The sequence below is a fragment of the Pistacia vera genome, unplaced genomic scaffold, assembly GCF_008641045.1.
Source record: "Pistacia vera cultivar Batoury unplaced genomic scaffold, PisVer_v2 Contig243, whole genome shotgun sequence".
In the NCBI taxonomy this organism is placed as follows: domain Eukaryota; kingdom Viridiplantae; phylum Streptophyta; class Magnoliopsida; order Sapindales; family Anacardiaceae; genus Pistacia; species Pistacia vera.
Genome location: NW_022196050.1, coordinates 653724 through 672042, shown reverse-complemented (window position 1 = coordinate 672042; position 18319 = coordinate 653724). Strand labels below are relative to the sequence as shown.

General features: G+C 32.7%; 1 protein-coding gene across 1 annotated transcript; it reads right to left on the bottom strand.

Annotated features, from left to right (window-relative positions):
• Positions 1-12733: 12733 nt before the first annotated feature.
• On the bottom strand, positions 12734-17643 carry LOC116131811 (peptidyl-prolyl cis-trans isomerase CYP23). Its single transcript, XM_031417484.1, has 8 exons — positions 17407-17643; positions 17219-17332; positions 16994-17142; positions 15062-15134; positions 14873-14962; positions 14174-14213; positions 13082-13164; positions 12734-12994 (listed from the first exon to the last, which is right to left on the bottom strand). Exons 1-8 carry the CDS (start codon positions 17509-17511, stop codon positions 12974-12976), a joined length of 675 nt encoding a protein of 224 aa, XP_031273344.1. The 5' UTR covers positions 17512-17643; the 3' UTR covers positions 12734-12973.
• Positions 17644-18319: the final 676 nt, after the last annotated feature.

Sequence of the window (18319 nt, the reverse complement as noted above, 5' to 3'; positions counted from 1 at the left end):
ATCTTCCTGCTGAAAACTCAATTTTTAATCATAATATAGATTTTGTTAAATTATTGTATGATCTTTATTAATTTAATAAGGAAAAGATAAATCATTGGTTCCTAGGAATGGTGTGACTCTGTACACAATTTGTCAGTTAACAAAGTCGAACAATTAATTAGCGTACGGAAATGACCTCTTGAAGATCTTCAAGAGTTGGGTTACACCACGGCAAGACGTGGAAACACGTATCCTCGGAGAAATGTGGTTTTTTCTTTGATAACGTATACAAAATTTCCACATCTGCAGTCGATTATATATATCACAATGAACAGAACAGGGTTTGAATCATTTTTACAAACGAATTAAATTGAGGGATGAACTATATTTGCATTGATGTTGACATGGAATGAAGATATTATATGCATTGAATGGAAATGCGAATATGGTTCTATTTGGAGTATGAATATCGGACTTTTATGCTATTTCCTTATTTTGGGGATCATGACATTATTTTCTTTTATTACATTTCTTTATAGGAATCGTTCTTTCTTGTATAAATTGATGTAAATTGTACATGCGACATATATCAATCAAATACAATTCTCTCCAAAGCTTGTTTTCTTTTCCTCCTCTTTGGCATACTTCGGCATATTAGTTGCCTCTCTTGCCTCCTCATCACTAAAGTTCTGATATGGTATCATAGTAAGTTTCTTAACCAAGCTTCTCTTTTGCCTCTTAAGCCTTCTAGCTTGATTCTGTCAACTAATCCAATTTTGCTCTATGTTATTGTTCTCACCTGCAAAACAGACACTTGAATTAGTTCCAATCCTTTATCAAACCAAATAGATCCCACCACAAACCAACTAACATAGCCCAACCCATTTACCAATCAATCCAACCCAAGTTCACAAGCCCATATCGAGCCCACAGCAACTTCAGTTGGGCTAACTCTACAAAACACTAGGCCAAACCCAAATACCATTCTGGGCCCACAAACCACACTTCTCAACCAGGCCCAACCCCTCAACTAGGCCTAAATCCCTACCCATTCAGATTCACAAGTCAACCAGACCAAAACCCCTACCCATTTCCATTCCAAATCATCCCAACCACTCAACAACGGCCAGAACCAAGTGACTCGCTTTCTCTCCGTCGTCCGACGAACTAGAACTCATTCTAGTCAAACAAGCCCTCACCGGATCAAAAAACTATGTGACTAAGCTTGCAATTTCCAAAGGACTCTCATCACCAAAGACAAAAACAAATTCATCGATGGAACAGTCTCACTGCTAGCCCAATCTCATCTCCACAAACAGTGAACCATATGCAACATGTTGGTCCATTCGTGGATCAACAACTCCCTAACTTAGCTGGTTGTCGTTGGTTCATTTTGGTCTTTTACACAGAAGATTTTTATGTTAAGTCTTAGAATCATGAAAATGACTCTATTAAAGTGATTAAAATACCCATTTGTGCTTAATCATGAAATTATATTGAGACAATTTAGGAAAGTTGTGAAATTATTCATGGAAATCACATTCTAAATTTTTCTTACGATTTTGCATGTTTGGATTGAAATTTGAGATTGAGTAAGTTGATATTAGGGGGTGATTTATCATCTAAGGTTGATTTTGTCTCTTTTGTTGTTCAAGGGTCAATTGATATGAATAGTTGGGGTTGATTTGTCATATTTCAATTGTGTAAGGACCAAACTAAATTTGCCAGACCCACTATATAAAGAAATGAAGAGTCACGCAAAAAGTGGGGGATAGAATGCTAACTAAAACACAAAATTAAAGACATTTGCCCCTTCGGATTCAGTTCGACCCAAGACTAACACCCACATTAATTCTTCATCTCACTCTTAGATCTCCTAAACCAACAAGGCTAGGCAAATCACAAAATAACTTTATAGTAATCTAGGTATAATCTATGATGTCTCTCTACTAATTTGATCACAAAATTGATTAGTTAAAGATTATATCTAAGTATAATATATCATGTCTCTTTATTGATTCAACTAGAGATCGAATGGTTAAAGATTATCATCAATTGACTGAAAGCTCCTAACAATTAAAACCATTAGTTAGTACAATGCTAACTAATACAATTCATCAACTTTGTATCCTTCATCAACCAATTAACACAACGAATGCATTCAAAGCGAAAACAATACTATATGCAAATTAAGCTTGATTGCAATATGAAATTGAAGCCAATGAAAGCAATAATCAACATTCAACATTCTCAAATCAACATTCAATGTGCAATCAGTTCAATTTCAATAAACATTATCAATGGACATTATCAATTCAACATGTCAAGCATCAGAATAATATTAAAGTATCGCAAACAATCTGAAACGAAAACAAATATAATCTGAATACAAGAAACTGAATCAATTTTCCACTGATCAAACTTAGTCCAACCAGTCAAGAGCTGCAGTGAAGAATGGTGGTCATCAATCTTGGTATGGCCTTCACCATAACAGGCAACCGGGAGTTTAGCCGCTCTGGTGGTGTTGACAATGGCTAGAGAAGCTAGAAGGTTGCTGATCATTGTGGAAAATGGATATCTACCATCTAAAGAAGGTGATTTGTGGCTAAGGAAGACCAAAGGATGCTGTGAAGATGAACGATCGTGGTGGCAGCTGCGAATTCTGGCTAGTTCACAACATCAATGGTGAATCGGAGAACCTAAACTTGCTGGGAGATAGTTTGAAGCTGGGGGAAGGCCGATCGACAACTGGGTATTCAAAATGTCATTGAAATGTGAGTGAAATCCAACAGAAGATGAACAGTAGTCGGCCTTTCTTGGTCAAAATCCGCTTGGAAATGCTCATTGGAGGTAGATCGACCCAAAGGGAGGTGGATCAGTGTGGAGGAGTCCAATCGACACCAAAAAGAGGAAATATAGCCAAAAGATGAACGAACACTACGGCGATGGCGTGGATCGGTAGCGACATGAAGGGAATGGTGTGGACTGCAGTAAGGAAGTTGAACTGTTGCCAAAGAAGGTGAATAAGCCGACAGTGATTGGGCTGGGTTTGGTGATACGGCCACTCCCTCCCCCCCTTCCCCTTGCACAGGTCTTCATTTCTTTATATAGTGGACCTGATAAATTTCAGTTTGTCTCTACACAATTGAAATGTGACAAAGTCAACCCCAACTATTCATATCAATTTGACCTCTGAACAACACAAAAGAGACAAAATCAATCCTGGATAATAAATCACACCCTAATATCAACTTACTCAATCTCAAATTTCAATCCAAGCTTTCAAAATTGTAAGAAAATTTTAGAATGTGATTTTCATGAATAATTTCACAACTTTTCTAAATTGTCTCAAAATAATTTCATGATTTAGTACAAATGGGTATTTTAATCACCTTAATAAAGTCATTTTCATGACTCTAACATCTGCATAAAAAATATAGACAAAAATGATTCAAATAAAAATTTTAAAGATCTTAATAAAACATTTAATGTAAACAAAATATATAATGAGGAAGTTGAGATAATATTGATACTAATATATGAAATTCATGTATAAATACCCCCAAAAACGATGTAGAAGGGGTTAACAATTCTTATTCAGTAAAAAGAGAAGCAATAAATATAGTGAATGTAGGTTGAGAAGCAACTCGCCGAACCACTTAAAAAACTCTTTTGTGTCATTTTCATTTGATTGTCATCTACATTACACCCTTTGCTAATTTTAATTAATCATGCACACATCCGTTCCAATTCCATCACGGTCAATCGGATCTCTCTAGTTGGTGTCTTTTTTGGTATCAACAATATGTATATGTATAATTTTTATTCTCTTATTGTGTTAAAAGTTTTCATACTCAAAATTCATAGTTTGTCAACTTATATAGATTGTGTGCATATTCATTTTGATGTATGCATTTTTGCTTGATTAAGCACAATCATGCCATGTTTTTGACATATTGCTATATGATCTTATTGAGCAAATATGTATGCACATTTTTTCTTATGTGTAAACATTTTATTAATCATTTTTGTTAGTTATTTTGTCAACTTATGATTCTAGTGGTGTAACACTGGTCATGGTATGAACACTTCGCTTTGAATATTGCATAATCATTTTTGTTTAATTTCTAGTGTGACGACCTTATGTTAATCGAGTGAGCACCTCTGAGTCAGAGTGATCACAACGTATCTGGCAGATGTATTTGGGTAACACGTGTTATTCTTCTAGAATGCATGAGCTGTTATATTCTCTTTTGAGATATTTGTGTGGTTCATAACACTTGTCAAATTTATATTCAATGTATTGGAAAGTTTTATTCTTTTTGATAGATGGCATCTTGATATTGGAACAAACTTTTATAAAGGTGAATTCAATAAAGTTAATCCTTGCTACCTATCCCCTTGCATTGGAGCCCAAGTTTTCTATATATTCGTCTTCTCCAATACAATTCTTTTCAAGTCTGATTATTCCTCTGATATTACTCTGAAAATTCCTTGAGGTTTCTCTTATTTTGAATCAGGTTTCATATGTCTTAGGTAAGCTTACAAATACCTTGGTTACACTTTGTTTATTTGTTCATGGCTGGAACGTGGGTCCATTGGTGATGCTTGATGGGATTTTAAGCTTTTGGAGATGAAGTGTGTCTTCAACAGTTGGGCGTTGATCCTTGAGAGGAGCTTAAGGCTGACCAAGTGATCTTGTGGACGTGGAGCTTGTTGTGGTAATTCGAAGTTCGACAAAGGGTGGAGTTTGAAGCATTGCAAAACAGGGAGTGCTCTTGTAATTGATGTTTAACTTTGGCTTTGTAATTGAACTATAAATATTTACCATAGTGGCTTGGTTTCATCTAAATGAGGTCTCATAAATGTAGGCATGTTGCCAAACCATATAAAAATCTGGTGTTGCTTTTCTTTGTTTTATTTCTATTACTTTATGTTTATGATCAAAGAACTCTTAAAATCAACATAGCAACTCATTACGCTTTAGGTTTAATTCACTTGGTAAATGAATTAAATCTTTCAACTTTTGTACAGTACAGGTGTCTCACCCATTTTATCTAATAAGATGTTTTATCTTTTTTCTTTCGTGAAACTTGTGTGAAAAGTTTACTATTCTTTTCACGAGTGGTTTGTTAAAAAGTGCTTACAATGTGTACTGTAGTGATTTGTTTGAGCATGGATATTTAAAGTCATCTTCTACTTCCTCAGTGCTCTAACCTGAACATTTTATATCTTTTGAGCTCTGAAAATTTAACGAGTATATTCAGTCAGGTTCTTTTTGTTACTGGTTTTCTTGATGATCAATTTTTTTTTGTTTTATTGAGAATTGTGGAACGTGGTTCCTTGTTGAAGCTTGATGGGAGTTCAAGCTTTAGAGCTGAAACAATTATTGAAGTTTCAAGCATACTGCATTTTATCAAGATGAGGCTTTTCTTAGTATTTCTTGAGGTTATTAACATTTATCTAACTCTTACCTTGCTCCATTTCACTATTAAAGTTATTCGTTAAAAAGTGTAAAACTTTAATTTTAATTTTTAGAGTTTATAACAACCATAGTTGGTTCTTCTAGTATTGACAAGAAGGTTACATAATATACAATTGATGGAGCATGGTAGCATAAGTTGATAGAATTCAGCCGTCTTGATATTGAGGCAGACTCAATTATTTATTAATAAAGCGAAAAAATAAGAAATTAGCTTAGATATCATTCTAGAGGTATTGATAAACACTCACTATCGAATTTACGAGCAACAAATAAATTCCAGATTGAAAAATAAGAAATGGTTTATTGATCGATGGTTCCAAATGAGAAATCTACAACCCTATACATGGCTATTAGAAGATAATAATAAACTTATAGGTAAAGGTAACATAACAATGATAATTTCAACCTAATAATAATCCTAGGTAAGTATGCAAGAAAATAATAGTATAAAAGATCATTGCTACAACAAAATGATAATGATAATACTTCATCCAAATCTCCTACATCAACAATGCTTTTAAAATATGAAAGTTTGTCAAAGGTATTAATAAATATATTGAATAAAATATTATCGAAAAATAGAGTGACTATTGTTTGAATTTGCACCCTATAAAATAAATTCCCGGCTACGTCTATGCTTCTATTCCTTCAATCAAGAATAACATTTAGGTTCGGTGAATTGATTCTTCTCTGAATTAGGTAGATTAATTTGAATAGATTTTCTCTCACACGTCCTCTTTTTAAGAGAAGATCATAAATAGTGGTTTTCTTTCACTTTTCAACAGACTTTCTTCTTCTCTCACGTCATTCACTTACTCTGAATTAGGTAGATTAATCTTGATCTTGATCATCAAACAATCAAATGGACACCGATTTACCGATTTTGCTCAACTTTGGAATGGAGAAACCTGGTAATTTGCTCTACACATCTACAGATTAGGATTTCTAGTTTACCCTCTCAATTGTGATACTTGTTAAGAGATAAAAAATTAATTTTTGTCTCATTGATTTGTTTCCATCCATTGAGTGATTATATTATGTTGATGACCAAGAGTAATAGTCTCTCGGTGTTTTGTTTGTGATTTGTTAGCCTTTAATTTTGATAGTGGACATTTTGGTACAGGACTATGGCCGTCTCATGGTTTTATTTGTTAGCCTTTAATTTTGGTAGTGGAGATTCGGGTACTACATATTGTAAATAAAAATTCTAATGAAGTGAATTATAGTTGTAATTATGAATATAAATTATATATAAAATAACTTTAATATAATGTTTGATATTATTATTTACCGGTTATTTTATAAGCACCCATTAAACTTAAGCATAAAAGCATGTTTCGACTACCACTAGACAATCTGGTGTAAAATCATTTAGCATATGTCATAGTAAAAATAAAAGAGTTGAAAGAATCATCAATATTCATGATTGTAATGTTAATTAAATTTATTACAAATTATATGTATATATGAAACGTATGCAAGAAGAAAGATGGAAAGAAATGTATCAAAGGAAAATTAACTCTTAAAAAAAACCTAGGAGCAAGTTATGTAAATTGTTTTATTATCATTACAAAAATTAAAAATATAATTTTATCATGAGTGTTAGGATATCTTGCAGTGGAAAACATCGAGATAAATACATAAATATAAATTACCATAAAGAGACACGATATTTAACATAGTTCGATATAACTTGCCTACATCCACGAATGAGAAAGAAATTCACTATAATAATGTCAACACAGATATACAAGAGTACACATACCATAAACCTAGTACTTAATTAACAGAGTGGAAACAATATCAGTTATTACACTGACCTTATGGTGTTTAAGCAACCATTTCCATCACATACCTTATACAACTAATCATTCTTCTCTCATAATCTTGAATTGGTTCTCATCCCTATATCTATAGGTGACACTTTTGTTTTTTCATTTTCTAATAGAATTCACGTTCCTTATAACACCAGGCATCTGCATAAAAAATATAGACAAAAATGATTCAAATAAAAATTTTAAAGATCTTAATAAAACATTTAATGTAAACAAAATATATAATGAGGAAGTTGAGATAATATTGATACTAATATATGAAATTCATGTATAAATACCCCCAAAAACGATGTAGAAGGGGTTAACAATTCTTATTTAGTAAAAAGAGAAGCAATAAATACAGTGAATGTAGGTTTGACAAGCAACTCGCCGAACCACTTAAAAAAACTCTTTATTCAGAGTAATATCAGAGGAACAAGAGAAACCTGATTCTTTTGTGTCATCTCCAATACAATTCTTTTCAAGTCTGATTATTCCTCTGATATTACTCTGAAAATTCCTTGAGGTTTCTCTTGTTTTGAATCAAGTTTCATATGCCTTAGGTAGGCTTACAAATACCTTGGTTACACTTTGTTTATTTGTTTATGGCTGTTACGTGGGTCTATTGGTGATGCTTGATGGGATTTCAAGCTTTTGGAGCTGAAGTGTGTCTTCGGTGTTGATCCTTGAGAGGAGCTCAAGGCTGACCAAGTGGTCTTGTGAACGTGGAGCTTGCTGTGGTAATTTGAAGTTCGACAAAGGGTGGAGTTTGAAGCATGGCAAAACAGGGAGTGTTCTTGTAATTGATGCTTAACTTTGGCTTTGTAACTGAACTATAAATGTTTACCATAGTGGATTGGCTTTATGTAGATGAGGTCTCATGGATGTAGGCATGTTGCCAAACCATGTAAAAATCTGATGTTGTTTTTCTTTGTTTTATTTTTATTACTTTATATTTATGGTCAAAGAACTCTTAAAATCAACATAGCAACTCATTCCGCTTTAGGTTTAATTCACTTGGTAAAAGAATTAAATCTTTCAACTTTTGTACAGTACAGGTGTCACTCATTTTATCTAATAAGATGTTTTATCTTTTATCTTTCATGAAACTTGTGTGGAAAGTTTACAATTCTTTTCACGAGTGGTTTGTTAAAAATGCTTACAATGTGTACTGTAGTGATTTGTTTGAGCATGGATATTTAAAGTCATCTTCTACTTCCCCACTGCTCTAACCTGAACATTTTATATCGTTTGAGCTCTGAAAATTTAACGAGTATATTCAGTCAGGTTCTTTTTGTTACTGGTTTTCTTGATGATCAAATTTTTTTTTTTTTTAATTGAGAATTGTGGAACGTGGTTCCTTGTTGAAGCTTGATGGGAGTTCAACCTTTAGAGCTGAAACAATTATTGAAGTTTCAAGCGTACTGCATTTTATCAAGATGAGGCTTTTCTTAGTATTTCTTGAGGTTATTAACATTTATCTAACTCTTACCTTGCTCCCTTTCACTATTAAAGTTATTCGTTAAAAAGTGTAAAACTTTAATTTTAATTTTTAGAGTTTATAACAACCATAGTTGGTTCTTCTAGTATTGACAACAAGGTTACATAATATACAATTGATGGAGCATGGTAGCATAAGTTGATAGAATTCAGCCGTCTTGATATTGAGGCAGACTCAATTATTTATTAATAAAGCGAAAAAATAAGAAATTAGCTTAGATATCATTCTAGAGGTATTGATAAACACTCACAATCGAATTTACGAGCAACAAATAAATTCCAGATTGAAAAATAAGAAATGGTTTATTGATCGATGGTTCCAAATGAGAAATCTACAACCCTATACATGGCTATTAGAAGATAATAATAAACTTATAGGTAAAGGTAACATAACAATGATAATTTCAACCTAATAATAATCCTAGGTAAGTATGCAAGAAAATAATAGTATAAAAGATCATTGCTACAACAAAATGATAATGATAATACTTCATCCAAATCTCCTACATCAACAATGCTTTTAAAATATGAAAGTTTGTCAAAGGTATTAATAAATATATTGAATAAAATATTATCGAAAAATAGAGTGACTATTGTTTGAATTTGCACCCTATAAAATAAATTCCCGGCTACGTCTATGCTTCTATTCCTTCAATCAAGAATAACATTTAGGTTCGGTGAATTGATTCTTCTCTGAATTAGGTAGATTAATTTGAATAGATTTTCTCTCACACGTCCTCTTTTTAAGAGAAGATCATAAATAGTGGTTTTCTTTCACTTTTCAACAGACTTTCTTCTTCTCTCACGTCATTCACTTACTCTGAATTAGGTAGATTAATCTTGATCTTGATCATCAAACAATCAAATGGACACCGATTTACCGATTTTGCTCAACTTTGGAATGGAGAAACCTGGTAATTTGCTCTACACATCTACAGATTAGGATTTCTAGTTTACCCTCTCAATTGTGATACTTGTTAAGAGATAAAAAATTAATTTTTGTCTCATTGATTTGTTTCCATCCATTGAGTGATTATATTATGTTGATGACCAAGAGTAATAGTCTCTCGGTGTTTTGTTTGTGATTTGTTAGCCTTTAATTTTGATAGTGGACATTTTGGTACAGGACTATGGCCGTCTCATGGTTTTATTTGTTAGCCTTTAATTTTGGTAGTGGAGATTCGGGTACTACATATTGTAAATAAAAATTCTAATGAAGTGAATTATAGTTGTAATTATGAATATAAATTATATATAAAATAACTTTAATATAATGTTTGATATTATTACTTACCGGTTATTTTATAAGCACCCATTAAACTTGAGCATAAAAGCATGTTTCGACTACCACTAGACAATCTGGTGTAAAATCATTTAGCATATGTCATAGTAAAAATAAAAGAGTTGAAAGAATCATCAATGTTCATGATTGTAATGTTAATTAAATTTATTACAAATTATACGTATATATGAAACGTATGCAAGAACAAAGATGGAAAGAAATGTATTAAAAGAAAATTAACTCTTAAAAAAAACCTAGGAGCAAGTTATGTAAATTGTTTTATTATCATTACAAAAATTAAAAATATAATTTTATCATGAGTGTTAGGATATCTTGCAGTGGAAAACATCGAGATAAATACATAAATATAAATTACCATAAAAAGATATGATATTTAACATGGTTCGATATAACCTGCCTACATCCACGAATGAGAAAGAAATTCACTATAATAATGTCAACACAGATATACAAGAGTACACACACCATAAACCTAGTACCTAATTAACAGAGTAGAAACAATATCAGTTACTACACTCACCTTGTAGTGTTTAAGCAACCATTTCCATCACATACCTTATACAACTAATCATTCTTCTCTCATAATCTTGAATTGGTTCTCATCCCTATATCTATAGGTGACACTTTTGTTTTTTCATTTTCTAATAGAATTCACGTTCCTTATAACAATTTTACAAAAAAAAAAAAAACACATAGGAAAACAAGCTAGAATATCTTAATAATGAGATGTTTACAAGTAAAACTTGAGTTATTTATTCAAGGGTCCTATAAGTATGAAAATAAGGAACTTATTTGTTTGATAATAAATATATGATATCTTTTGTTATTTACCATGCATTAAGAAAAAAAAAAGGCTTAAAGATGTTTAGACTAAGATATATGATATAAATTTTAAATATTCCAAATGAATTAATATATATAAATAATTAAATATATTGATTCAAATCTAGAAATATAAAAAATAAATGAAAAAATAGGTTAGGTTGGATTTATTATTGGAATATAGTGATAACGATTAATCTAAATATGGAAGTGAAGGTCGGATATATGCATATATGTGTCATTTAACAGTAGGTTGCCATACAAAGAACAATTAATAAGAAGAATAGTATTGCGTGGTTTGGTCGTGGGAGGTATAAGAATTTGACACAAAATCCAAATGAAACCCTTGGACAAACTCAACCCCTCACATGATGGTCAATGTTACAACCCATAACCTCATTTGTGGTCCAAGGGCTGACCGATTCATAATTTTCTCTACTTCAAACTCTTCGCATCCCGCCGCTATATTTAATTGTCTTTTCCATTCAACTTGCCCATGCATCTTATTTGGTGTCTACTGAGATTTGCCATTATTAATTATTCAATAAGTTAAGTATACTACTTTTACAATTCTTTATAGTTTGGTTATGATAATGTATACATTGAACCGATAATCATAATTTAATACCTCCCTTAAGATTTAAGTTAGGGACATAATATATAAGAGATTTCTAATGAAGGGATATTTGGTTGATGGTGATGATGATTCATGTGATTGATTGTTGGGTTAAAGTAAATTAATTGTGGAGTAATGCCACAGTTACCGAAGAATGCGTACCGAATTTGTGCACCAAATGACGTGACACAATCTTGATCGTTGATTCATTATAAGTTAATATTAATCAATGATCAGGATTTTGTCACGTCATTCAGTACATAGATTTAGTGTGTAATTTTTTGTAACTCTATCATTTTTCTTAATTGTGATGCATCTAAAGTCAATTTACTGAACTGACCAACCATGTGGTTAAAATTAAGTAGAGCTGCCTTACCATGTGGGATTGTTTCCTCTCTGCACAACTCAGACAAATATTGGAAATTATTTTTAAGACTACAACATTCCAAAACTCACCTTAAATTGCATCCACACACTGGTAAAGTGGGCATTTCGTCATATGATCCATGTGTTGATTTGATACAAGGAATATTAATGGGACAGCCAATTCAGCATCACATGCAGTCCTTTCTAACTCCAAAATTAGAAGAGGTGGGTTAACATGACAATGAATAATAGGAATAATGATACATAAGAGGTAGCTAAAACTGAGGAAAAAATCAAAGTTTGTTAAATGTTACCCTTTACAGCAGGCACCACATGTTATGTTTCTCTGAATTCGAATTGGAAATTCAGAGTCAGATTGTGCAGACAAATCAAACGGTTTATCAAAGGCAGTCACACTCGCTGTCTCAAATTGATACCTTTCTTTACATGATTGTTGTAGGTCCTTCATTTATTAATATAATCAATCAATTTCTAACCAATTACACCCACTTTAATTCTATCAATTCCTTCTCTGCACACACCATCTCATATTCATCCATTTTATTTGGTTTTCAAATTCAGGCCCCAAAACCATAAGAAAAGTATATTTCACAAAGAAGACACTAGTTTGGTACTTCTCCACAGATAAAATCCTGCATCCACACTGGCCTCATGGAGCTTAGTAATGTATTTATTTGATTTCTTAAGGCTCGGACAATCAACAATTTCAGCAATTATACAGCTCAACTCACCTGTTTAGAGGCTTTAGGTTTGCTGCATCATATGGCCATGATCCATTTCGATTAAATATCTATATGGATATGAGTATGCAATATTTATTAGATTGAAACATAAATACGTACGAACTTCTATTTTATCCCCCAAATTCTCACTTTATAAAACAAAGAAAATGAAATATCTCAGAGACTAGGAGCTTCAAATTTCATCAATGTTATGGAATATGGACTACGTTTAGGCTAGTGCTGAATAATAGATCTCTTCAAAAGTCATACATGACTATACAAACAACATTACGCTTAGTGAGTTATGCCCATTGTGAGTTTTCTTTCTTCAATCCAGTTGCTAAATCATGGGAAGCACTTCATTCTCTGCAAAATGACAGAAGACAAGTTCACATTTATTCCGGCTTCATCTAGAATCAATTTCAAGTATATGTAAGAGGAACTCCAAATCACCTGTCTTTCAATTTCAACAACAGATGCAGTAAGCCTTCGTTTCAAAACTGACTTCTCCTTTTCACAGTTCTCCATCTCTCTATCTGAAAGTAGAAACAAATCACAGCATTAATTATTCAATTATGATGATGATTAAATTACATTTCCCATAGTTATTACTGAAGTTTCCTTCTTCTTGTCAGGAAATTGGAAAAGCTAAGAGATGCCTTAGCAACATGGCTTTCAAGCCAACATTAACATTTTGAGGTTGCACTATATCAAGACGAGTGTTTAGCATCGAACATGGGATCATCTTGGTTTAATTAGTTTGTCAACTATGATCTTCCTCCTACCCAGCCAGTATGAGGTGATAAAGATCATACTAAGCAATACATGAATTTCCTGGCTACATTGCTTATTTTAATTGTAGAAAATTAAAAATTAAAAAAACAGCATGGATGACTGTGTTTCCTAGACTATAATGGTTGAGAGAACTTACGTAGATTTTCAAAAAGAGTTGCAAAATATCCATAAGTTAACCAGATTAACTGATTATGACAAGCCATATAATAGAAGAGATTTAAACAAGAGTGAGATGAATAATTACATGAATTAGAAAAACGGACCAAGAACCTAGTTGTGCAGACAAATTTTTTATTTGGGGGAAAAGGAAAAACATAGAATATTCTTTCAATATTAAAAATGAATTAATAATCAACACTAATATCAATAACATTTCCGTCTAAATAATATGAGTATATGATACTACAGTTTACAAATGCTAATAATATATAAGCAAAAAGCAGAAAAACAATTATATGTCAGAGCATTTCACCTGAAAAAAATCACAAAGTAGTGAGATCATGTTTGAATAATAGAAATAAAAAGGAGAATTTTGTATTTGCAGGTAAAAAAACTTAGAAAGTACATCATGCCAAACAAGTTGAAGACCTGGCTGCAAAACCAAATGTTACACCTAATAATTATCTTCATTGAAAAATAATGCATCAATCGAATTTAATGCACCACTTTCATCATATATAACAATAAGAAGAGGCAGCTGAACAAGGTACCACACACTAAATTATTATAACAAGATGCTTTTATTCTCACCATAATAGTACGACGACAGGATTGTAATGCGTTCAGTTGGCTGGAAGGAAAACCAGAAAGAGTGGTTAGCTCAGTGGTTAGAAGCAGCGATAGAATAGTTGACAATTATAACTTAGTTGATTATCTACAATAATTGGAGAAAAAAAAAAACCAAGGTTTATTAACAAAAAAGAATTATCATATTAAAGTGAGGGGGACTGCAAATCCACAAAAGAAAGGGAGCAAAAGACACCCAAAGGGATGCAAAAAATCATAATTAAGTTGATATAGTGATCACATAGGTGCATTAACACACAATCAGTTGGAGAAAAACACAGGCCAGATTTGTAATATGAGCCAATTAAGTTTACTTCTCAGGGAATACTAAAGTCAAAGAGAATAAACCAAATCCTTCACTCCGCCTCTTTGCTTGATAAGTATTACTAAGTAAAAGGTACACAATCTTTTTTTACACTTAAAAGATATCAGTATTTCTCTTTGCTGTGCAATTGCAAGAAGTAAATGAAATCTTTGTCATATACATAAACAATTTCCATAATGGCACATTTAGCAATACATGCAACCAAAATGATTAGATATTCAAATTGTTGTTTATCCTTATGGTATATCTTCAGTCTGAAAGTGTAATTTTTATGCCCCATTTCCAGAATCTAGATCATTATTAAGCATTAATACATTGAAAGTAAATTGGAAGAATACCATTACGAAGATCCCCTCCTTACGAGTAGGGAGTTGCTCAAGCTTTCTCAAAGTCTCATCACCTTTTGTAACTTTACCAAATATTGCATACTGAAGAGCAAATTTGTCATCAGTTTCATTAGAAATACTGTCAGATGAGATTCTGAAACAATCTCTTGAAACTATTTTTGGTAAGTGCGACAAGCATACCTGATGATCAAGATGAGGGGCATCTCCAAAAAGTATTGAGAATGAAGATGAAGCACTATTTGGATCAGCATATCTACACAAAAGCAAAATTTGTTCTCACACCATCTCAAACAGACATATTAGAGAGGTCTTAGAATCACTCAAGTCAAACGAAACAACAGTTGAAATTTCAGGAATCCCATAATAATTATCCTAAGTATGTAATTGCATGGATTTGCACATAATATGAAATTGAAAGCAAAGACCAAAGATGATTGTCCAAAATAACTCCAAAAGGCAAAAATTAATGTTTAGGGTCAAAATTCTAAAATAAGAATCTTTTGCACACTCTCATCCTCATGTTAAAGGTGGTAGCTTGTCACCACAGAATAATTTTCTTTCGAGAATAGATAAGCATGATAGTAAGGCTCATTAGGTCTGAAAAAAGTAGTTATTAAGCTTCAAAGACATACCATAATTTTATCTAGAAATCAATCATTAGCTAGTGTTGTTACCATCAAAGAAAGGCTCATAGTTTTAGAATTGGATGTTAGATCAATTTCAAGTGTACAGTTAAAGCCAAGCCAAAAAGAATCAATGAATTCTTAACTGTTTTCTTCATTCAACTCTATACTTATTTCCTTTTACGGAGCATCAAAACTGCTCCGTACTAATTTCAGCAAAACCTTACAAGCCTCCACCTTTTAAGAAGCAATTCTAACTCCTTTCAAACTCTAACGAAGTTAATTTGCAATGCGTTAGCTCAGAATTACAAGTATCGCTTCACAATGAGCAGCAAATTGGCTGGCCTATTTTACTTTTGCTTTCCACTCTTACATTGTCTATTCACAAGAATGTGATACAAGAATGGAAATAAAGTAAACAATTTTCTTTCAAGAATAGATAAGCATGATAGTAAGGCTCATACTCACTGAAAGAAAGTAGTTATTAAGCTTCAAAGACATGCCAAAATTTTTATCTGGAAAACAATCATCAGCTAGTGTTGGTACCATCAAAGAAAGGCTCATAGTTTTAGAATTGGATGTTAGATCAATTTCAAGTGTACAGTTAAAGCCAAGCCAAAAAGAATCAATGAATTCTTAACTGTTTTCTTCATTCAACTCTATACTTATTTCCTTTTACGGAGCATCAAAACTGCCCTGTACTAATTTCAGCCAAACCTTACAAGCCTCCACCTTTTAAGAAACAATTCTAACTCCTTTCAAACTCTAACAAAGTTAATTTGCAATGCATTAGCTCAGAATTACAAGTATCGCTTCACAATGAGCAGCAAACTGGCTGGCCTATTTTACTTTTACTTTCCACTCTTACATTGCATATTCACAAGAATGTGATACAAGAATGGAAATAAAGTAAACAATTTTCTTTCAAGAATAGATAAGCATGATAGTAAGGCTCATACTCACTGAAAGAAAGTAGTTATTAAGCTTCAAAGACATGCCAAAATTTTTATCTGGAAAACAATCATCAGCTAGTGTTGGTACCATCAAAGAAAGGCTCATAGTTCTAAAAATGGATGTCAGATAAATTTTATGAGTACAGTTAAGCTAAGCTACTTAATATGGGACAAAGCCTAAAAGAATCAATGATTTCTTAAGTATTTTCTTCATTCAACTCTATACTTATCATCTTTTATAGTGCATAAAAAATGTGCTGTACTTTTAAGAAACAATTCTAAGTCCTTTCAAACTCTAACGTAGTTAATTTGCAACACATTAGCTCGGGATTACAAGTATTGCTTCACAGCGAGAAGCAAATTGGTTGGCCTATTTAACTTTCACTTTCCACTCTTACAAAGCATATTCACAAGAGTATTCTGAAAGACAATCAGCAAAACAACAGCTCTATTACGACAAGCAACAAACCAAAATGGACTTTTTACACATAGGTGATACTGGGATTGTAATAAAGTAGTTATGAAAAAGAGTTGACCTTCCCATAGAAAGAATGCCCCTGACATGTTTGACATCACTAAATTCACCAATCACAGTTTTTTCAGCTTCAAGCCTTTGCACTTCATTCATAGGCGCAGACCTTCCACCCACAACATCAGCCACTTGTGCAACAAACCCTTTATCAACCTTCATCAATAAGTCGACTCAATATTAAACTATCATTTAATACAATCAAATTAAATTAACGAATGTAAACAAGTACCCTGAAAAAATGATTGGTGTTATAGCAACCCAACCGAACAAGCTTGTAAATGTGTTCAACAGTTTGTGGAGCGACACTTGGGAAGAACCCAAATTCGATGTCTCCATAATTAGTCTGCATTGCACCAAAGATTATTTAAAACAGCTATCAATTGTTAGATATAGCTGAGATGAACAAAACTAAAATACCTGGAAAACAACACGAGGAGAGCTAAGCTCTGGATCCCGGGACGACGCTGAACCAACAACTACAACACTAACTAATGCCCACCATATCCAACATACCCTCGGCATTTTTCTGGTTAAATTTCGGTGTTTGATCTCAAACTGTCAACTCTCAACTATACTAGCACTTTGACAAATATGAATTGTAGGTTTCATTAGAATATTTTAGTTGTAAATAAAACCTTAAAACGCGATGATAGAAAGAAGTGAATTTAATTCCAAAGTACTTACAAAATGAATGTTCCTTTCATTGACTTTGTAGGTTTTAACCTTGAAATGACCTATTACTTTTGTAATTTACCGTGAAACATTAAATTTGTAAGGTATTCAATAGGTCTAAAAAATTAATTACACACAAGTTAACCTAAACATTCCAACCATTTAAAAAAGGCCGAACGACTTGTGCATACCCAAAGTTTACCGTAATGACAAGCTGGTACCTAAAAGGTTTTGAAACGACAAATAGGTACCTTCTGTTATATTCTGTTAATGATTTTTGTTTATTAATAGTGAAAAGACTAAAATGCCCTTCAAAGTTTCAATTTTTGTTTTTTATAAATTTAAAAATTTCTAAAAAACCCCCTAGGTTTGCTAATTTAATTAAACACCCCTATATATAAAAAGTTTGTTAAATGACAAAAACACCCCCACCACCCCCAATGCCAGATTCCGGCCACCATCGCCGGAATCTGGCCGGAAAACTGCATTACGACACAGATCCGTCGGATCTGTGTCGTAAAGTGCCGATCTGGCCTTTTCCGGTCAGATCCGCCACGGATCTGGCCGGAAAAGGCAAGATCTGGCCGTCGAAGCAGCAGCCAGATCTGGCCTTTTCCGGCCAGATCCGTGGCTGATCTGGCCGGAAAAGGCCAGATCT

Bases quoted from the DNA above. Each gene is read 5' to 3' on its own strand.
- LOC116131811 (XM_031417484.1), bottom strand. From the start codon at position 17,511: ATGCCGAGGGTATGTTGGATATGGTGGGCATTAGTTAGTGTTGTAGTT. The intron at 15,135-16,993 runs GTCAACTCTTTT...GCTTTTGTGTAG, and splicing joins GGCATTCTTTCTATGGGAAG to ATATGCTGATCCAAATAGTG. The intron at 13,165-14,173 runs GTGAGAATAAAA...TTCTACTTTCAG, and splicing joins CCTGTCGTCGTACTATTATG to ATAGAGAGATGGAGAACTGT.